We start from the raw sequence: 23454 nt of genomic DNA, 5'->3' as shown, positions 1-23454 counted from the left end.
ATCTGGCAAAGCTGTCCTTCAAAAATGAGGAAGACGAGATCAGGAGCATTCAGGGTGGTATGCAGGGTCAACCATGCAAAGTGCTGAAAAAGGGATGGTATGGGGGAAAAAATATAAGCAAAGCAAACTGGAGTTTGTGGTCAACAGTAACATTGTAATATGCTTCCATTAAATGTAACAAAGGTGATATAACAAAGCTAAATGTGTATGAAAGGGGGATATAAGAGGAGGATATGGGATTCGTGGCAGTGGTGGTGTTTTCTGACCTTACTATTATATTGTTTTGTATGACATTTTATTTTCCTTTTTATTATGTTTTATTATTCACCAGAAAAAACATTTTTTCATAGTAATCGATATGTGCAAGTGCTGACTGTGGTGATAAATGCACAACTATATGATGATAACATGAACAACTGACTGTACACTGTGGATAATTGTACGGTATGTGAATATATCTCTATAAAATTGTAGGGAAAAAATATAAATAGGGATAAAAGTGCTGAAGAAAACATGGAGAAAGGGATGTACCTATTTACTGTTGTAGCCTTTCTGGAGGACACTATGATGGTTCCACAAGAAGCTAAGTATATGGCTGCATAAGGTCCTGCAACCTCATTATGGGGTATATGATGGGAAGATCTGAGAATATGGACAGGGGTGGACATTTGTGCTCTGGTGTTTATTCATGATTTGCAATGGTGCAGGTGGCCTAAGGGTACATGAACTAAGTAACAGAATGGTGAACTGTGATGTACGCATACAATGAAGCACTGAGCAATTGCAAAAAGGAGTGAAGCTGTGAGATAAGCCACAAGGTGAATCCTGTAGACAGCATTTTGAGTGAAGTATGCCAAAAACAAAGGCAAACACTGTAATGCCTCACCAATATGGACTAACTACAATGTACAACCTCAGAATTGAACCTTGCAGCACACCTTATCAGGGGAACACTCATTTTAACAGTCCCTAGACTGTAGGCTCTTACAGCAGTCACATTTATTGAATTGTAATGGCTATCTCCAAATTCTGAGATGCTGATCCCTTCATGTATGACCTGATTGGTCTCTGGAACTTTGGGTATCTGTGTGACACCTGATACTCAGCCAGAGAATAGGAACTATGAATGGCAGCATTACCCCATACAGCAAACGTGAAAGAGTCTAAAACAAGAGATCAGACTTCAATCAGAGATATGAACGAAATGGACTTGGTTAGGACTAAGGTAAATCAGACTGAAGGGTAAAAGATGATATTGATGGCATTTTTGAAGCTTCAGCTTCTGTATGAGACCAAAAGAAGAGATGTTTATTAGGTTCAAAATCTGTATTTTTTTGTAACACATTATATAACTTGACTTACATAATCAGTTTATTCAAACAACATAATTACATGAAGCGTTGACTGGGGAGTGAGGTCTGGTTGGTTTGTGCAGGTTAGTGTGAAGCCCCAGTACATCCCAGAACAATTCTGGCAGAGAATGAAGATGTATTTGCAAAGTCCGCTTGAGGGACTGTGGGAAAATGTGGAAATATTAAATTTCCCTATTGGAGGAATTCATGACATTCTCCCAAGCATTGGGGGCTACCAAATTAGAAAGGCCGAGCCCTCGACCTTGGGGCTTGCCCTTATGAAGTTTGTTACTACAAGGCAGAGGCTAAGCCTACTTAAAACCGTGCCTAAAAGTCACCCCCAGAGAACCTCTTTTGTTGCTCAGATGTGGCCTCTCTCTCTAAGCCAACACTGCAGGTAAACTCACTGCCCTCCCCACTACGTGGGACATGACTCCCAGGGGTATGGAACTCCCTGGCAATCCAGGGCATGACTCACGGTAATGAGCTTGGCCCTGGCATTGTGGGATTGAGAAAACATTCTTGGACCAAAAGGGAGAAGGAAAATGAAACAAAATAAAGTTTCAGTGGCTGAGAGATCTCAAAAAGAGTCAAGAGGTCATTCTGGAGGTTATTCTTATGCATTATACTGATATCCCTTTTTAGTTTTTAGTGTATTGGAATAGCTAGAAGGAAATACCTGAAACCGTTGAACTGCAACTCAGTAGACTTGATTCTTGAAGATGGCTGTATAACTTTATAGCTTACACTGTGTGACTGTGATTATGAAAACTTTCTGGCTCCTACTCCCTTTATACAGTGTATGGACAGATGAATAGAAAAATGAGGACAAATAGTAAATGAATAATAGGGAGGGATGGGGGGATGGGATGTTTTGGGTGTTCTTTTCCACTTAAACTTTTATTCTTATTCTTTTTTGTGTATGGTAATGGAAACATTCAAAAATTGAATGTTGTGATGAATGCACAACTATATAATGGTGCTGTGAACAACTGATTGTACACTGTGGATGACTGTAGGGTATATGAATATATCTCAATAAAATTGAATTTAAAAAAAAAAAATGAATGAGCCTGAGGAACTTGTGGGACATCATCAAGCATACCAATATAATCATAGGAGTACCGAGAGAAGAGAGATTAACAGCCAGAAAAAAATATTTGAAGAAATAATAGAAAACTTCCCAAATCTGATGAAAGACACGAATATACAAATCCAAAATGCTTCATGAAGCCAAACAGATCTATACCAAGACACATGATCAAGCTGTCCAATGCCAAGGACAAAGACAGAATTTTAAACACAGCAAGAGAAAAGCTACATGTCATATAAGGGATCCTAATAAGATTAAAATTCAATTTCTCAATAGAAATCATGGAGGCAAGAAGGCAATGTGAAGACATATTTAAAGTGCTAAAAGAAACACACTGGTACCTGAGAATAATATACTGGCAGTGTTTTCCTTCAAAAATGAAAGAGAAATTAAAACATTTCCAAACAAAAAACAAATGGAGGAAGTTCATTACCACCACACCCACCTTACAGGAAAGGCTAAAGGGAATCCTCCATGTTGAAAGCAAAGGACACTAAAGATTATCTCAATTAAGTAAGAAATAAAGTTCTCTCCTATAAGTAACAAAATGGGTAAACATGTATGTGAGCATTATTTTATTTTTCATTTATAATGCTGTCTTTTATTTCTTATAAGACTAAAAATTCAAATGCATATAAAACAAGCGTAAATATTTGTTACTGTCCACACAATGCAGGAAGAGGTAATCTGTGACATGAACAGCAAAAAAGGGAGGGATGGAAGTATACAGGTACAGGATATGTACCTATATGTAGACTACCGAACTCAAATTGAAGTTCACACAGACTAAATTGTAATAAATTTAGTATGCTAAATGTAATCCCCATGGTAACCATAAAGAAAATATCTAAAAAATTTACATAAAAGGAAAGGTAAGGGATTCAAAGTGACTCACTAGAAAATACTGTGTAACTGTCCTGCAAGAATACTAAAGGTAGTTCTACCAGCTGAAAAAAAAAAGGAGAGAGAAGTCTGGGGAAGGGCACAGAAATGAAGAGTATTAGTAAGGGTAAATAAAAGGAAAAAAAAACGGGGGGGGGGTAGATCTGACAAATAAAAACCAAAGAATAAGACGATTGGTTCAAGAACCACCTTACAGTAATAACTTTGAATGTGAATAGATTAAACTCCCCAATTAAAAGATACAGACTGGCAGAATGAATTAAAAAGTATGATCCATCAATATGCTGCCTAGACCCAGCATCTTAGACCCAGCAACACAAAGAGATGACAGTGTAAGAATGGGAAAAAAAATATTCCACGCAAGCTTCAGCCAAAAGAAAGCAGGGGTAGCTACACTAATATCAGACAAAATAGACTTTAAATGCAAAGATGTCATAAGAGACAAAGAAGGACACTATATATTAATAAAAGGGACAATCGACAAAGAAAAAATAACAATCATAAACGTTTATGCACCCAATCAAGGAGTTCCAAAATACATAAGACAAACATTGGTAAAATTGAATGTGGCAGTAGACACTTCTAAAATAACAGTGGGAGACTTCAATACATCGCTCTCTTCTACAGAAAGAGCAAACAGACAGACATAGCACTAAAAAGGAAATTGAGAACCTAAACAATGTGATAAATGAATTAGACTTAACAGACATATATAGATCACTGTATCCGAAATTACCAGGATATACATTCTTCTCTAGCGTTCGTGGAATGTTCTCTAGGATAGATCGTATGCTGGGCACAAAACAAGTCTCAAGAAATTTTAAAAGATTGAAATTATTCACAGCACATTTTCTGACCACAATAGACTGCAACTGGAAATCAACAGCCACCAAAGAACCAGAAATTTCTCAAATATATGGAGATTAAACAACACACTGTTAAACAATCAGTGGATCAAAGAAGAAAGTGCAAGAGAAATTGGTAAATATCTAGAGATGAACGAAAATGAGAACACAACATATCAAAACCTATCAGAAGCAGCCAAGGCAGTGCTGAGACAGAAATTTATAGGTCTAAATGCATATATTAAAAAGAAAGAAAAAGCTAAAATCATAGACCTAACTGAAGAAGCTAAAGAATGAACAGCAAACCCAAAAGCAAGTAGATGAAAAGAAATAACAAAGATTAAAGCAGAAATAAATGATCTGGAGAAGAAAAAAAACAATAGAGAGAATAAATAAAACCAAAATTTGGTTCTTTGAGAAGATCGACAAGATTGACAAACCCTTAGCAGGACTGACAAAGTCATAAAGAGAGAAGACCCAAACAAACACCACCAGAAATGACGGGGGGTTGGGGGGGCAACTGTACACCAACACTAGACAACTTAGAGGAAACAGACAATTTCCTGGAAACACATGAACAACTTAAACTGATCTGAAAAGAAACAGAAGATCTAAACAAACCAATCACAAGTAAAAAGATCCAACCAGTCATCATAAACCTTCCTACGAAGAAAAGTCCAGGGCCAGATGGTTTCACAGGGGAATTTTACCAAATTTTCCAGAAAGAACTGACATAATTCCTGCTCAAACTCTTTCAAAAAAATTGAATAAAAATGACCACAACCTAACTCATCTTATGAAGCTAACAACACTCTAATATTAAAACCAGATAAAGATACTACAGGAATTGAAATCTACAGGCCAATCACCTTAACAAATCTGGATGCAAAAATTCTCAACAAAATACTTGCAAATCAAATCCAAAGGCACATTAAAAGAATTATACACCATGACCAAGTGGGGTTCATTCCAGGCATGCAAGGGTGGTTCAACATAAGATGTCAACATAATACAATACATTAACAAATCAATAGGGAAAAATCGAATGACCATCTTGATAGAGGCTAAAAAAGCATTCAACAAAATGCAGCATCCTTTTCTGATAAAAACCCGTCAAAAGGCAGGAATTGAAGGAAACTTCCTCAGTATGATAAAAAGCTGTGCCAGTTTGAATGTATTGTGTCCCCCAAATGCCATTATCTTTGTGGTCTTGTGGGACAGACATTTTGGTGCTGATTAGATTTGCTTGGAATGTGCCCCACCCAGCTGTGGGTGGTGACTTTGGTGGGATACTCCCATGGAGGCGTGACCCCACCCATTCAGGGTGGGCCTTGATCAGTTGAGCCATATAAAACATGCTGACTCAAAGAGACCGGACAGAGTGCAGCTATGAGTGATGTTTTGAAGAAGAGCAAGCTTGCTAGAGAGGAATGTCCTGGGAGAAAGCCATTTTGAAACCAGAACTTTGGAGCAGACGCCAGCCACGTGCCTTCCCAGCTAACAGAGGTTTTCCGGACGCCATTTGCCATCCTCCAGTGAAGGTACCTGATTACTGATGTGTTACCTTGGACACTTTATGGCCTTAAGACTGTAACTGTATAGCCAAATAAACCCCCTTTTTATAAAAGCCAGTCCATCTCTGGTGTTTTGCATTCTGCAGCATTAGCAAACTAGGACAAAGCATGTATCAAAACCCCACAGCCAGCATAGTACTCAACAGTGAAAGACTGAAAACCTTCCCCCTAAGACTGGGAACAAGACAAGAATGCCCACTGTCACCACTGTTATTCCACATTGTGCTAGAATTCTAGCCAAGGCAATTAGGCAAGAAAAAGAAATAAAAGACATCCAAACTGGAAAGGAAGTAATACTGTCATTATTTGCAGATAATACGATCGTAAATTTGGAAAATCCTGAGAAATCAATGACAAAGCAACTTGAGCTAATAAACAAATTCAGCAAAGTGGCAGGATGCAAGAATAATGCGCAAATGTCAGTAATGTTCCTATATACTACTATCACCTAACTGAAGAGTCAATGAAGAAAAAAATTCCATTCAAAATAGCAACTAAAAGAATCCAAGTATCTAGGAATAAACTTAACCAAGGATGTAAAATACCTCTACACAGAAAATTACAAAACTTTACTAAAAGAAATCAACAAGGACATAAATAGGTAGAAAGATACTCTGTGTTCATGGACAGGAAGGCTAAACATCATTAAGATGTCAATTGTACCGAAACTGATCTACAGATTCAATGCAATTCCAATCAAATTTACAACAACCTACTTTGCAGTTTTGGAAAAGCTAGTTATCAATTTTATTTGGAACGGAAAGGGGCCTTGTTTGCCAAAAACATTCTAAAAAAGAAGAACAAAGTGGGAGGACTTACACTTCCTGATGTTAAAGCCTACTACAAAGCCACAGTGGTCAAAAAAGCCTGGTACTGGCACAAAGATAGACATACTGATCAATGGAGTCAAATTGAGAGTTTGGAAATAGACCCCCAGATCTACGGTCAACTGATTTGTGACAAGGCCCCCAAATCCACTGAACTGGGACAGACCAGTCTTTTCAACAAATGGGACTGGTAGAACTGGATATCCATATTCAAAAGAATGAAAGAGGTCCCTACCTCATATCCTATACAAAAATGAATTCAAAATGGATCAAAGACCTAAAAATAAGAGCCAGTACCATAGAACTCCTAGAAGATAATATAGGGAAACATCTTTAAGACCTAGTAATAGGAGGTAGCTTCTCAGACCTTACACCCAAAGCACAAGCAACGAAAGAAAAAACAGATAAATGGGAACTCCTCAGAATGAAAAGCTTCTGCATCTCAAAGGACTTTGTTGAAAAGGTGACGAGGCAGCCAACTCAATGGGAGAAAATATTTGCAAATCATATATCTCATAAGAGACTGATATCCAGCATATATGAAAAAATCCAACAACTCAATGACAATAGTACAAACAGCCCAATTATAAAATGGGCAAAGGACACGAAAAGACTTTTTTCCAAAAAGGAAATACAAATGGCTAAAAAAACCTAGGAGAAATATTAATCTTCACTAGCTATCAGGGAAATGCAAATCAGAAGAACAATGAGATATCACCTCACACCAGTAAGAATGGCTGCCATTAAACAAACAGGAAACTACAAATGCTGGAGAGGATGTGGAGAACTGGAACTCTTATTCATTGCTGGTGGGACTGTATAATGGTACAGCCACCATGGAAGACAGTTTGGCAGTTTCTCAGAAAACTAGATATTGAATTACCCTACGATCTGGCAATTCCACTTCTCGGTATACACCCATAAGATCTGAAAGCAGTGACACGAACAGACATTGCACACTGATGTTCACAGCAGTACTGTTCACAATTATTAAGAGATGGAAACAATCCAAGTGTCCTTCAACAGACGAGTGGATAAACAAAATGTGGTATATACATACAATGGAATACTAAGCAGCAGTAAGAAGAAAAGAGGTCCTGAAGCATATGACATGGATGAACCTTGAAGACATAATGTTGAGTGAAATAAGTCAGATATAAAAGGAGAGATATTGTATGTTACCACTATTATGAACTCCCTGAACCATGTAAAATCAGCGTCTCATAATATAGAATATAGGGGACCTAGAGATAGGCAGAAGCTAGCGAAGGGGGGATGATAGCCTAATTTGTACAGTCATGTTAATGAAGGTGAACTTAAAGGTATGGGAAAGAACAGGGGTGGTGATGATTTGTTACTGGGATTTTGAGAATCAGTGCCACACTGAAGGCAAACGTGATAGAAAGTGGTTGTTTAAAGGCATGTATCCCGCAGATTAGCACTACAAATACAAGTAAGTGTTTGCATGATATACTTCTAAGGTATGAAACTGGTACAAAGAGTTAACAACATAGTGGTATATGGGAAAAACTGGCCATTACATATTATAGACTATATTTAACAGGAATGCCTTACCAGTACCACACTAATACTAGAGATGAATAATTAGGGGCTGATAAGAGCTTTGGAGTGTTTTTTGTTATAACTGTTTAAAATTAAGAGTGATGATGATTGTACAACTAAGTGAAGATAAGGTGACACACTGTTTGTTTATCTTGGACAGAATATATGTTACGTGAAATTAGGAACCCCCTAGTTAATTAGGAACTCCTTAGTTAATAAGTCAAGCCCACGATCTTGAGACTTGCTCTTGTGAAACTTGTGGCTTTGAAAGAGAGGCTAAGCCTACCTATAATTATGCCTAAGAGGCATCTCCAGGGAACCTCCTATATTGCCCAGATGTGACCTTTCTCGCTAAGCACAACTCGGCAAATAAATTTCATTAATCTCCCCCATTCATGGGACATGACTCCCAGGGGTGTGAATATCCCTGGCAACATGGGACATGACTCCCAGGAGTGAACTGGCCCTGGCATCGAGGGACCGAAAATGCCTTCTTGACCAAAAGGGGGAAAAGAAAGGTAACAAAATAGGGTTACAATGGCTAAGAGATTTCAAATAGAGTCAAGAGGTTATCCTGAAGGTTACTTTTATGCAAGCTCCAGTGAGATATCCCAAATGGCCACGGTATGCCAAGCCCTAACCAACAGTAGTCCTGAAATACCTAGGTCCCTGTCTAAGACTCTATAAAAGTTTCAGTAACTAAGTTTATTTTCCAGAAACTTAAATCCTCCAGAATGTTCCCATGCCAGATAAGTCCCAAAACCCAGAGGCAATAGCCTCTTCAAGAACATCAACCAGATGGAGCCCCCTTCCCCATAATGTCAACACCCCTTTTCAATATGAACAAGTTAGGGTGGTCAATGCCTAGACATCCCTGAAGATCGAGAAAGTGATTAAACGAGAGAAAGGGGTAGCAATAGACAAGATAGGATTTAAAAAGGATTATGAATACTGAATGTTTATATAAATAAATATATATATATATATTTTATGCTAGGTTATTAGAATAGTCAGAAGGAAATAACAGAAATGGTGGCACTGTAACCCATAACATTCTTTAAAATTTGCTCTATAGCTACTTGTTAAATTGTACTTTGAAAGTTATCAACTTTCTGTATATATGTTATATTTCACAATAAGGAAATAACTGAAACTGGAACTGCAACTCATAACATTCTTTGAAATCTACTCTCTAGCCACTTGTTAAATCGTACTTTGAAACTAATCACTGTTCTGTATATGTCACATTTTATAATTTAAAAAAATCATAAAATGTAACCTCTGACTAAATGGAATGAAGCTAGAAATCAATAACAGAAAGAATACTGCAAAATTAATAAATATGTGGAAATCAAACACCACACTCTTATTAAACAACCAACAAGGAAAGGGTTAAAAGAAGAAATACAAGGGATATTAGAAACCACTAAGAGATAAATGAAACAATAGCATACAAAAACTTATGGACAATAAATGAGCTAAGATGGTGGAATAGAGAGGTGTGGAATTCAGTTAATCCCCTGGAGCAACTAATAAACAACTAGGAACAACCAGTAAATAATCTGAAACAGCTGCTGGAGGGCGACCATGACTGTCCACACATCATACACCAACCTGGACTGGGTGGAATGGCTGAGATCACAGCATAAACTCTGTAAGTAAAAACCGCGGTCCCACACCAGGAGCCCCACCCCACCCCCCACCCCCACAGCAGGCTGAGCTGCAGGACCTCACAGTGGGAGAAAGAAGCATTCTCAGAGCAAATGAATATAGCTCATGAATATAGCCTAGGTCCAACAGGGATTTTAATTAACAAATGTGGACTGTTGAATACAAGCTACAAAGATAGACAAACTCTTAACAAGCAGAAAAGTAACCCAAGGTCACTCCCAGTAGAGAGGAGATGGGGCTGATGGAAAAACAAAATTTAATTAAAAAAAAAAAAAAAAAAAAAAAGGAAAAATACAGAGGCTTTTAGAGACTGACCCTTAGAGAGCAAGAAAACACCTGTGCCCCGGGAAAGGGAGCTCAGAAGACCAGGTGCTCTATCTGACCAACAGGCAAAACTGGGGGGCCGTGGCCTGGCTCTGAAAGGGGGCTTTTTTTCCCTTTTTCTCTCTCTCAATCTGAATGGCTCAGTGGAGAGAGCTTCAACCATTTTCAATTCACAGTGCTCTGACCCAGACAGGAGTGGAGTTAACACAGTCAGAGAGACAAAGAAGTAATTCAAATGCAGAGTATAACTCCCTAGGGGGTGTATCTTCCCAAGGAGGTGGGGCCCAACTCAAGGGCATTCCCTCCCCTCAGAACTCAGACCCCAGGGCCTAGGGGAAAACAGTCAAAACAGAAACAACTTAAGCTAAGAATTAAAGGGGCTACACCTCTTTACACCAGTCAGGAGCAACAGGCTAACAGGAACCACCTGCTGGGCAGGTTAGGAAAAGCACAGCGGCTAGAGACCTCACAGGAAAATCTGTCAATCTTCTAAGACACACCCTCAGGGAAACTTAACTCTGAATATAGCCCCACTCTGAGACCTGAACCCTGGGAAAATCTGGTCTGGGAAAATCGTATTGGGGTAACCAAGGAAACCAGATGCCTAGGGAACAGAAAACTATGAATTACATTAGGAAAAATGAAGATATGGCCCCATCAAAGGAACAAACTTACACCTCTATTAAGACAGAGTTGAGATATTGTTTCACTTAAATGAAACAATTAAAGATTTTCAAAGAAATATGCTAAATCAAATCAAAAACCAAATCAATGAGTTCAGGGAAGATATGGCAAAAGAGATGAAGGCTATAAAGAAAACACTGGGTGAACATAAGGTAGAAATTGAAAGTCTGAAAAAACTACTGGCAGAATCTATGGAAATGAAAGGCACAACACAAGAGATGAAAAAAACAATGAAGACATATAACAAAAAAAGTTCAAGTGGCAGTAAGAAAACACTCAGGAACTGGAGAACAACACAACTGAAATCCTACACACAAAAGAACAGACAAGAAAAAGAATGGAAAAATATGAGCAACATCTTAGGGAATTTAAGGACAACATGAAGCGCATGAACGTACATGCCATGGGTGTCCCAGAAGGAGAAGAGAAGGGAAAGGGGGCAGAAGCAATAATAAAGGAAATAATCAATGAAAATTTCCTATCTCTTATGAAGGACATAAAATTACAGATCCAAGAAATGCAGCAGTCTCCAAACACAGATCTGAATAGATCTATGCCAAGACACTTAATAATCAGATTATCAAATGTCAAAGACAAAGACAGAATCCTGAAAGCAGTAAGAGAAAAGCGATCTATCACATACAAAGGAAGCCTGAAAAGACTATGTTTGGATTTCTCAGTAGAAACCATGGAGGCAAGAAGGAAGCGGCGTGATATATTTAAGATACTTAAGAGAAAAACCACCAACCAATAATCCTATATCCAGCAAAACTGTCCTTCAAATATGAGGGAGAGTTTAAAATATTCTCTGACAAGCAGACAATAAGAGAGTTTGTGAACAAGATACCTGCTCTACAGGAAATACTAAAGGGAGCACTACAGACAGAGAGGAAAAGACAGGAGAGTGAGAGGTTTGGAACACAATTTTGGATGATGGTAGCACAACAATGTAGGTACACTGAACAAAGATGACTATGAGTATGGTTGAAAGAGGAAGGTTAGGAGTATGTGAGACACCAGAAGGAAAGAGGAAAGATAAAGACTGGGACTGTATAACTCAGTGAAACCTAGAGTGCGCAACAACTGTGATAAAATGCACAAATATGTTTTTACATGAGGGAGAACAAATGAATGTCAACCTTGCAAGGTGTTAAAAATGGGGAGGTATTGGGAAAAAAATATAATCAATGCAAACTAGAAACTATAGTTAAGAGAAACATTGTATTATGCTTCCTTTAATGTGACAAAGGCAATATACCAGAGCTAAATGCCTATAAGAGGGGGATATAGGGAAGAGAATGGGACTCTTGGCATTGGTGATGTCTGACTCTTTTATTGTACTTTAATTTAATTCTATCTTTCCTTTTGTTGCCTTTTAGCTGTCTTTTGCTTTTCTTTGTCTCTCTACCTTCTTTGACTTTTCCTCCTTCTTTCTGGAAGAAATGGGAGGTATCCTTAAATAGATAGTGGTGATGGTGGTGAATGCATAAATACATGATTATACAAGGAACCATCAATTGTTTACTTAGGATGGAATGTATGGTGGGTGAACAAAACTATCTTAAGAATAAAAATTAAAAAAAAAAGAGTTGATGAAGAAACCTTGAGGGCACTATATTGACTGAAATAAGTCAGACAAAAAAGGACAAATATTGTATGGTCTCACTGACATGAACTAATTATAATATGTAAACTCAAAGACATGAAACGTAAGTTACCAGGATATAGAAAGAGGCTTAAGAATGGGGAGCAGTTGCTTATTATGAGCAGAATGCTTAACTAAGTTAAACTTTAAGTGTTTGGAAACAGACAGAGGTGATGGTAGCAAGTTATTGTGAGAATAACTAACAGTGCTCAATGGTGTGTGAATGTGGTGGAAAGGGTAAGCTCAGAGTCACGTATGTCAAGAGAAGGGAAGTTCGAGGTTAAAACATGGGAATGTATAAAACAGTGAATCTTGTGGTAGACAATGTCCATGATTAATGGTACAAATATTAAAAATCTCTTTCATGAACCAGAACAAATGTATGACACTATAACTAGAAGTTAACAATAGAGGGGTATGTAGGGAAAAAATATACCTACTGCAAACTGTGTACTACAGTTAGTATTTTAACATTCTTTCATCAACAGTAACAAATGTACTATACCAATACTATGAGTCAATAATGTACAGGGGGTGGTTAGGGGTATGGGAGAATTTGAGTTTCCTTTTTTTGTCTTTATGTCTTTTCTGGAATAGTGAAAATGTTCTAAAAACTGGAAAAAAATTAATTGTGGTGATGAATGGACAGCTGTATTCTAGTACCATGGGCAACTGATTGCACACTTTGGCTCTTTGGATAATTGTATGGCATGTGAACAATCTCAATAAAAAATAAAAAAAATAATGGAGGGGGTGGTTAGGGGTATGCGAGGATTTGAGTTTTCTTTTTTGATTTTATTTCTTTTCTGGAATAATGGATACATAGCTGTATGATGATACCATGGGCAACTGTGCACTTTGGATGACTGTATGGTATATAAACAATCTCCATAAAATTGAACTAAAAAAAAAAACTTATAAGATGTACTGAAGGTGGTGTTCAGAGGGAAATTTACAGCTATAAATGCCTTCTTAAAAAAGAAGACAACTCTCAAATACCCCAACTTTACATCTTAAGGAACAAGAACAAAAAGCAGCAAAATAAACCCAAAGTTAGTAGGAAAAAGAGCAGAGATAAATGAAATACAGACTAGAAAAACAACTGACCAAAAAAAATTAAAAAAACAGAAAATATGCAAATAACTAAAATCAGAAAGGAAAATAGTGACATCACCACTGACCTTATAAAAATAAAAAGGATAAGAGAATATTATGAGATTATTTAGATTCAAGATCCCCAAATTGAAAAGGCCTACACTAAGCGCCCAGCACAATGAATGAGAAAAGACCCACAACTTAAGTACATCATGGTGATATTTCAGAACCAAAGAAAAGACAAACTCCTAAAAGCTTCCAATCCAGAGAGAGAGTCCTACACAGATGCCTAAGACTCAAAAGGCATCATCATTGGCTAGAAGACAATGGCAATCTTCGAAATTCTCAGGGAAAATTATTTTCAACTTGGAATTAGAGATTCAACCAAACTTTAAAAATAGCAAATTTAACTCTATACTCAATAGAGAGTGATATTAAAATGTACATTACCATTTAACATTCTGGGAATGCCCAGGAATGACTATGGTCTGTTAATTTCTGATGGGTACAGTAGGAACAAGTTCACAGAAATGTTGCTATATTAGGTAACTTTCTTGGGGTAGAGTAGGAATATGTTGGAAGTAAAGTAGTTATCTTAGGTTAGTTGTCTTTTTCTTACTCCCTTGTTATGGTCTCTTTGAAATGTTCTTTTATTCTACGCTTTTTAATTTTTTTTTTTATTTTTTTATTTTTCATACAGTTGATTTAATAAAAAAAAAAAAAGTTAAAAAAAAAACAAGGAAAAAAATATGTAGAGCCCCCTTGAGGAGCCTATGGAGAATGCAGGGGTATTGGCCTACCCCACCTCCATGGTTGCTAATATGACCACAGACATAGGGGACTGGTGGTTTGATGGGTTGAACCCTCTACCACAGGATTTACCCTTGGGAAGACTATTGCTGCAAAGGAGAGGCTAGGCCTCCCTATAATTGTGCCTAAGAGCCTCCTCCCGTATGCCTCTTTGTTGCTCAGATGTGGCCCTCTCTCTCTAGCTAAGCCAACTTGAAAGGTGAAATCACTGCCCTCCCCTCTATGTGGGATCAGACACCCAGGGGAGTGAATCTCCCTGGCAACATGGAATATGACTCCCGGGGAGGAATGTAGACCCGGCATCGTGGGACAGAGAACATCTTCTTGACCAAAAGGGGGATGTGAAAGGAAATAAAATAAGCTTCAGTGGCAGAGAGATTCCAAAACGAGCCGAGAGGTCACTCTGGTGGGCACTCTTACACACAATTTAGACAACCCTTTTTAGGTTCTAATGAATTGGGGTAGCTGGTGATAGATAACTGAAACTATCAAACTACAACCCAGAACCCATGAATCTCGAAGACAATTGTATAAAAATGTAGCTTATGAGGGGTGACGATGGGATTGGGAAAGCCATAAGGACCACACTCCCCTTTGTCTAGTTCATGGATGGATGAGTAGAAAAATAGGGGAAGGAAACAAACAAACAAACAGACAGACAAAGGTACCCAGTGTTCTTTTTTACTTTAATTGCTCTTTTTCACTTTATTATTTTTGTTATTTTTGTGTGTGTGCTAATGAAGGTGTCAGGGATTGATTTAGGTGATGAATGTACAACTATGTAACGGTCCTGTGAATAATCGAATGTACGATTTGTTTTGTATGACTGCGTGGTATGTGAATATATCTCAATAAAATGAAGATTAAAAAAAGAATACAGCAATATCAGAATATAATAATAATAATGTAAGAGCAGTTAACATTTATGGTGCATTTGCTATAAGAAAGGCATGATTCTAAATGATTTACATGTATCAATTCATTTAATTCTCAGTACGCACCAAAAATAGGTACCGCTACTCTTTTTCCCATTTTAGAGTACTGATACACAGAATGGATAGGTAAATAGCCTAATGTCATATAGCTAATAAGCAGCAGAACCAAGATTCAAACCCATGGCAATGTGGCTCCAATACCCATTTCTTCAGAAGCTAGAACTCAGAAAAAGTACTACTCTTTCATTCTTTCCTAGGATTTTACTTGAGGATGTACTCAGGCACAATGAGAAAGAGTAAGCCAAGAAAGACAAGAGATCCCAGAAAAAAAGGATATATTCTAGAAGAGTAGATAAGAAAAATCTGAAGACATCTACACAGTTGACCCAGAGGACAGCCTGCCAGAACTGGTACAAAAGAACCAAAGGCTCCAGAGAAAGGAATATCTCACAAAAATGGGATAGAATCAAACTTTTTAAAAACTAAGAATTATAAGACACTGCAAATCAAAAAGCTGTGCAAGGAAGGAAATATCATAATGGACAACTTGACTCTATATCACAAAGTCCTAATAATAAACACTGATTTTTCATATGACTAAAAATAGTAATTTTTTAGGTAAATTGGATAGGAAGTGAGAGTTGAGTAGGTGGTATAAAAGCTAAATCTTCATCTATTATATTAAAGTCAATAAATTATGCCCAGCATGATTTCTCTGTAAACCTACTTCTCTAATAAAATAAATAAATGAATTATGCCTAAATAGGAAAATCCAAAAACAGTATAAACTTGATTTAAAGATGCAAAAATAATTACCAGAAAAACAGCTAAGAGTTAAAAGTGATTCACTTTGAACAACACGTGGGGCTCAGGCAATTATTTTTTATTTAGATCTTTTTAGTATTATTTTATTTAATTATGTATATGGAATGTTTTGATAAAAATAGAAAATTTTTAAAAGTTGTAAAATAACTTTGGAAAAATATGTATTCAAGGATGGGATATATTCAAAAAAACTGCAAAGGAGATGGAGAACTGACCTTAGCCTAGCAGACCTATATTAGATGGCCTTCCAGCTTGAGAAATTAAGTATCAGCCTACCCTAAAGTACTGTAGATCTCACAAGGGAATCCCACCAGCCTCAAATCCATACTCCAGGACAGAGGTTCTCAACCTTGACTACATATTAAAAATCACCTAGTGAATAATCAAAATATATCCTATACCCAGGCTGCACTCCAAACAAATTAAATCTGAATCTCTGGAGAATGGGGTCAAAAGCTCTCAGGGGATTCTACTGTACAGCCACTGTTGAAAACCACTGGACTATGGGAATAAAGGCAATCTTCATATCTTGTATCCTACATAAAACTGGAAAGTATCTGTTTAAGTGTTTGTCTTGCTTTATCTCCTTATTCAACTGTAAGTAAACAAAGACATAAAAGAGGAAAAGATGAAGTATTTAAGAGTTCAAAGAAAGAAACTACTTTTTAAGCTTGGTAGCAGTGAGCTGGTGGGCACTTCTGTTTCTTGGAGATTTTTGAGTTTGGCCTGAAGAAGCATAGTTGGGATTAAGGAGATGGCATTCCAGGTGAAGAAAATATAATGAGCAAAAGAAAACAAAGAAGTAAGAAACAACAACCAAAAGGTGGTGGTAGGGAGAGGGACAATTGTTTGCCTGTCATAGTAAATTCCAGCAAATTATTCCAAAGAAAAGGGTCATTTTCAGTACCTACAACAAAACAAACAGAACAATTCAACAGGAACACAAAAACTAAGATTTTAAGTACTGATACATAACTTCTAAGTAATGTGTGTAATAAAAGAAAAATCCTCCTAGTTTTACTTTTGCTTCAGACGATTTATTTTAGCTCTTGAACACTGGAGAATTTTTACTTTACCTGACCCGTGGGTAGTGGTTGATCTAGCATCTCAACATCCAGGTGCTTAGGAAGGTTATATAATCTGCAGAGTTCACATATCAACCACTTCAATTGCTGACGAAGCTACAAAACACATTTCAGTAAATAAGCATTACGTTAAAGAGCCCTTAGAAGACATGAATAATGCTAATGACTACTGCATTCAATCCAGTAGGAAATGGAAAAAGGTTGTTATGGCTCCATTGCAGCCTACAGATAAAATTAAAATCTTTAAAAAAACTTTTTAGGTACTGCTAGTGTAAGATGGGCACTTGGCTTAGGTGTAATGCCTACAATTGATACCTAGACAGAATTGATAACAGCAGAAAGGAGAAGAAGGGGAACTCCAGACACTGTGCAATTTCCATTTCTCTTACAAACTTACTTCAGACCTGAGTATATTAGAATTACTGTGGCTACAAATAAATAAGAGATAGTACTGTTACACATGGGTTATAAAGATACATATTCCATATAATAATTTAAACATACGGAGGCAAATGTGGTCTAGTAGACAAAGCCCTGGGATCGAAATAAACTTGCATTCACTATCTAACTCCCTAAATCTGAGTCTCCCCATCTATAAAACAAGGAAATTAAAACCTACTCAGAATGGTAAAGATTACATGAAGATTTCTAACAGAACACTTGGGACTTAATAGGCTTTTAAGTGTTTCTCTAAAAAAAGAAAAAGAAAAAAACTTTAAATAGGAAAACTGCAAAGAATAACTCCTTAAATTTCCATTTTTAAATCCAGATTTTTTTGTAAGCATATTTACTTAAAGCAAGGTAAATTATGTGTAAAATGTGTTTTCATTGTTAAATTTGTTTTTCAATGTACAAGCTTAGTGATTATGATTTAACAAAAATGGTTGATACTTAGTAGACCTGAATGGGGGATACTAAGGCAACTTACTTTCTCACTTGGTCAAGAACAGTTTCTTAGGTGTCTGACCAAGAAAAGAGATGAAGAGAAAGAAGCAGGTTTATGAAGAACTAGGATAGACACAGGATTAGAATGGATTAAGCAGAGCAAAGAACAAGCCTTTCCAAAAAGGACAAAATAGCAAGGAAAAAGAAAAAAGGTTGAAAGGTAAATTAGGAACAAACAAAAATCCTCATGCCTATAAGGAAGCAAAGCTCCACTGTGGATTTGTCATCCATCCAATAACTGTTTTGTGCTAAGTATACAATGAAGATGAAGCAAGGTGACCTAGACAAAGCCCCGGGCACTCCAATCCCTGGCAAGAAGGAGCTACAGGAGTGCTATGGAGAGGCTGCAGCATGGTGGAGCAATGAGAAAAACTAAGGTAGATTTTCCAGTATTCGCAATTCCCAGCCACCCCCTCCACTCCCCAAGAAAAAAGGAATGTGCTTGAGGGATAGGGGAGAAGAAACTAAAATGGTGGGGAAGGATTTAAGAACTATTTAGAAAGTAGATGGACAAGTCTTAGAAACCCATTGGATAGTTTGGGGGGTCAGGGGTATTAGGGAACAATGGTATAAAAAAGAACTCTACGATAGTTCCCAGGTTTCAGGCTTGAGTGACTGGTTTCATTATTTCATTTTCTCCCACTCACAAAGAGAATTATGGAGGAGAAACATGATGGGGTGGTGGAGTGTTGGGAAGCAGATGTGTTTAAATTTGAATGTAATTATTTGGAAGACCCATGGCACATCCAAGTGAGCTTCTAGGAGACAGACACATGGGTTTGAAACTCAGGAGGTAAATTTTAGCTGGAGATGCAGATTTAGGAATCCCTGGAATATAGGTCAGTGATCTAAACAATGGGAGAAGAGATTACTCAGAGAAAGCACAGAATGAGAAAAGAAATTGACCAAGGAAGGAAATCAAGTGACAGCCAAGATAATATGAGATAAAAACAGGAGACGGTAGTCTGTTAGAAGTCCCATTTAAAGTGTCAATTCTCCGAGGACTGGGACATGCCTTATTTTGTTTTTAAATCCACTACTTATTACAGAACCTGGCATAGAAGCCTATCAATTTTTTTTTCAAGTAATTTTGGTGTTCTACTGTTAATAGTTTCCTATATTCACCCAGGACAGGTATGGGGTGGAGATGGGGTAGAATATATGTATAAACCAGCATAGATACAGATAGATTTTTTTTTACAGCATTGCATACAAAAGGAGCCAAAGTATACACTATAGTCTATGCTTTGCTTTTCTACTTAGTACATCTTAGAAAATTGTATGTACTCTTATGGAAAGACTGCATTATTTTAGATTGCATTATTTTTAACTACAACATAATATTCTACCATAAAATTATGCAAAGTAATTTTATTTAACTAGCTCTTTATTGGAGACACTTAGTAACAAAGGTTTCTTGAATGGAGGAATAAACAACAATGTCAAAAAGCTGCAAAGAGGTCAACTTAAGGACTAAAAATGGGGCCAACAGATTTGGCAATTAGGGGATAAATAAAATCTTTTCATCAAATTTACAGTATGTGCAATTTGTGAAGGAGTATTTCAGCCATTGATAAATATCTACTATTACAAAACAGATCATATCTTTGGACCTTAAGGAGGCAGCAAGAACAGAACTGTCTCTCATCCTTGTCTTATCCTGTTGGCCCCTCACTGGGGATGTGAACATGTCTACCTGGCTTTTTATATTTATCTCATACCATCATGAGTCTCCATACTAGCCTTAATTTTTAAAACAATACTTTTCACACTTATACTGATAGATGTACTTAAACCATTTAACAAAAATCCCAATACTAATCATAGAATAATCTAACCTTTCCCTAATGAGTTAAAATACCACACTTACTGTATTCTAAATTCTCATTTGCATAACTGTTTCTAAACTTCTATTGCCTTTATTTGTCTGGTCCACTGTCAGGACATGATATTTTATTTTATTTAGTAGCTGGTTGGGCAATTCTCCTCATTAACTTTTTTTCAACTTTATTATTATTTATCTTTTACTAATTACTCTTCCAACAAACTTAAGAGTAATTTTGTCAAGTTCCAAAAATAAATTTGTTGGGATTTTCACTAGGATTGCATTAGATGTATAAATTTATATTGGCATATAATATGGAGCCTACCCATCAGGAACATAATATTCAAGTATTTCATTCCACTCAACAAAATTTTGTATTTTTCTTGAAACAAGGTCTGCACAACTAAGTTTTATCCTAGATATTTAGTACTTTTGTTTTTACTGACAATGAAATACTTTTCTACTATATTGTCTATCTGATCATGAAGATAATTGGGAAAGGTATTTTTTAGGTGAACAATCATGGCACCAGCAAATAAAGATTTATATTTTTCCATAAGGGAATTTAAGACATCATGGAAAAATTCAACGATAGTGTCAACTTTAAAAAAGGATATAAAAAATACATAGAATATGACCTCAACTATTTAAATATATGTATGTGGGTATATCTATTTTACTAGCAAAGGAGAAAACACTGGTAGAAAACACTGATTATAACAACAGTGGTTATATCAGGTGGAGAAATTATGGGAAATTTTTATTTTCTTCATTTGCTTCTGTATTTTACTTGTTTTCTCACTTATTTGCTTTACTATCAAAGAAAAAAATTTTTTAAGTTTATAAAATGGAAAGTTACATTTCTTAATATATTAAACAAAACTTTGTACTTGAATACTTAAGGCTTTTCCCTGCAGACTAATGGGCTCATGACAGAAGAACAATTCCCTCACATTAGCAGTGGTGTCATTTTATCATTATTTTGTCTCCCACTTACTTCTGGTCTTTGTCCCTTTTTCTACTTTCCACCTTTGCTAGTGGTCTCTACAGAAAATGCTTGCTTGGTTTAATGGTTAGAATCAAGAGAAAGAGACAAGCTAATTCCTGATTTACATTAAGGCTATACCTGAGAATAAATAGAAAAGCCAGGTACTAAAATAAAATTTGAGACTAAAAATAAACACGGTTTCTAGCCCCCTAAGATTATCAGATAATCATTAATCATGGTTTCATATCATATTACCACATAGGTTCCAAATATAATGTTTATGAAGGAAAAACAAAAATAGCTTGGCTTATTTTCTCACCGAATTATTGTTTTTAGTATCTTCTAGCCGTTCCAGCACCGATGTCAGATTTGGGTCATCGGAATCCACAAACCATATTGGTGAAGAAGATGGATAAGATTCCTGTTACAGAGACACCTATGTTAAACACAATTAATTACATACAAAGTAACCTGAATATGCGATGAAACTATACTACTAAAGAGCAAGATACCCATGAATTTAAGTAAAAGGTATCAAAGAAAAGCAACACATTAAAATCCACAGAAGGAAAAAATTTCTTTTTTTTTTTTAAAATACAAAGTTGCTAAAATTATATGGTTTAGTCTTGCTGGCTGCTCCAAGATGCATAATTTATACATCTAAAAACAAACAAGTCTAAAAACAAACAAGTCTGATTTAAAATAAGCAAAAGAGAATACACTGCAGAAGTTATGTTCTATCAAAAAATCAGGAAAAAGTGGTATTCAAGCAACAAGGAAGAGGGCTTCCTTCCTTTACAAAGAAAGGTCTATTGTGGCCTGGATTCTCTGGCTTTCAGATTTTTAAAGGGCTTTAAAATCTGAAATGATAATAAAGCCCTTGAAACCAAAAAAAAAAAAAAAAAAAAAAAAATAGACAGCAAACAAATAAAACAAACCAACCTTGTAATAAGTCTATACATTTAAACTATGCTACTTTAATACTTTAATATAATAATTCTTTACCTAAATGAAGTCTAACTCTGAATCTTTAAAATAAACCAAGGAGGACATATTTAGGCACATGTTTTCAAATGCTAAAATGATTTTTAAAAGTCCTCAACTACCTATACTCCTTGCTTTCTAGGTAATATACATACAGAAGCTACTTTGAGATTCTTCTTCATTAGAAAAACTGGCCCTAAAAAATCTATCCCACTTAATTTTGCCTTTTTTTCTGATAATTTTCCATCATTCTTAGATTATAGGGAAAGAAATGTAATTTCTAAAGGAACAGATTTCTTAAATGAGGTTAAGATTACTTAAACATAGCAGGTGTTAGAAGACAGAACAAATAGCAACACAGGACCTTCCATAGGACTACATTCAGCTTTCACTTGTCATAGGAGTTGGGCTTTGAAGCAGCCATCCTCACTATGTAGCCAGTCTGTGTGCTTCAGCTCAGAGTCAATGGTATTCTTGAACACTGTGGTAAGCAGCCTCTAAAATGATCCCCAGTAAGCCTCACCTTCTGGCAGTCACAACCTCGTATAATTTCCTCCTCTGGACCCAGTGAGTCATCGCTAATAAGTAGAATATGGCAAAAGTAATGGGAGTAATCTAAGTAACTTCTGAGATTAGGCTACAAAGGTAACTTCTGTCTTGCTCACCCTCTCCTGCCCTTTGAACTGCTCCTTCTGATGGAATGTAGCTGACAAGTGGTGAGCCACCCTATGGAGAAGCCCACATGGCAAGGAACTGCAGGAGGCTTCTGACCATTAGTCAGCTAGACATGGAAACCCTCAGTCCAACAGTCAGTGAGGAGATAAATCCTGCCAACAACTATGTGAGTGAGCTTGAAAGCAGATTCTGCCCTAGTCTGTTCTTGAGATAACTGCAGCTCCAGCCAACACCTTTTTTGCAACCCTGAGCTACTGAACCCCATTGAGCGGTGCATGAATTCCTGACCTAAAGACAGTAAGATAACATTTGTTGTTTTAAGCTGCTAAATTTGGGGGTAATTTGTTACACAGCAATAGGTAACTAATTCAAACACCATAAAATTTTGAAATTTTATTCGATTACACAAATTGAGTCTTACCAAGAAGCACTACTATATGTTTGTTTCATTTTAAAAAGCACAATTACATGTGCTGATGAGATAAAAAGGCTAATTAAGCATTATGTGCTTTCCCCTAATAGACATTCACACTGTTCATTTATACTGTTTTCTATTATAAATTTGGAAAAACCCATTATCAGATATTAGCTGCAGACCAATTAGGTTCAAGTCAAGGAAAAACAATTTTGCAGCAACAAGTTTTAAAAAAACATTGCTTTAAGAACTATAATCTCAATTATAATAAAGCTGAAGCCACAAAAATGGAAAATTAACATTTTACCAAGTATTCTTTAAAGAAAAAAACTATATTGAAGTAGGACATAATTAATGGGATTAGTATATTTGTTCAAATGTTTGCATTCTC

At 36.4% G+C, this 23454-nt stretch overlaps 1 protein-coding gene across 4 annotated transcripts in view; it reads right to left on the bottom strand.

Annotated features, from left to right (window-relative positions):
- UBE2Q2 (ubiquitin conjugating enzyme E2 Q2) overlaps positions 1-23454 on the bottom strand; it is a 96413-nt gene that overhangs the window by 52330 nt on the left and 20629 nt on the right. For 3 of the 4 annotated variants that reach the window (XM_037833309.1, XM_037833307.1, XM_037833308.1), the window contains exons 2-3: positions 21309-21410; positions 17223-17327 (exon numbers count right to left, since the gene is read on the bottom strand). In XM_037833309.1, coding sequence (XP_037689237.1) covers positions 17223-17327; positions 21309-21410 — 207 coding nt within the window. The remainder of the gene's footprint in view (positions 1-17222; positions 17328-21308; positions 21411-23454) is intronic. The other variant, XM_037833310.1, reaches the window with a different exon arrangement.

Source organism: Choloepus didactylus, chromosome 4, assembly GCF_015220235.1.
Source record: "Choloepus didactylus isolate mChoDid1 chromosome 4, mChoDid1.pri, whole genome shotgun sequence".
NCBI lineage: Eukaryota > Metazoa > Chordata > Mammalia > Pilosa > Megalonychidae > Choloepus > Choloepus didactylus.
This window is presented reverse-complemented; position numbering and strand designations above follow the sequence as displayed.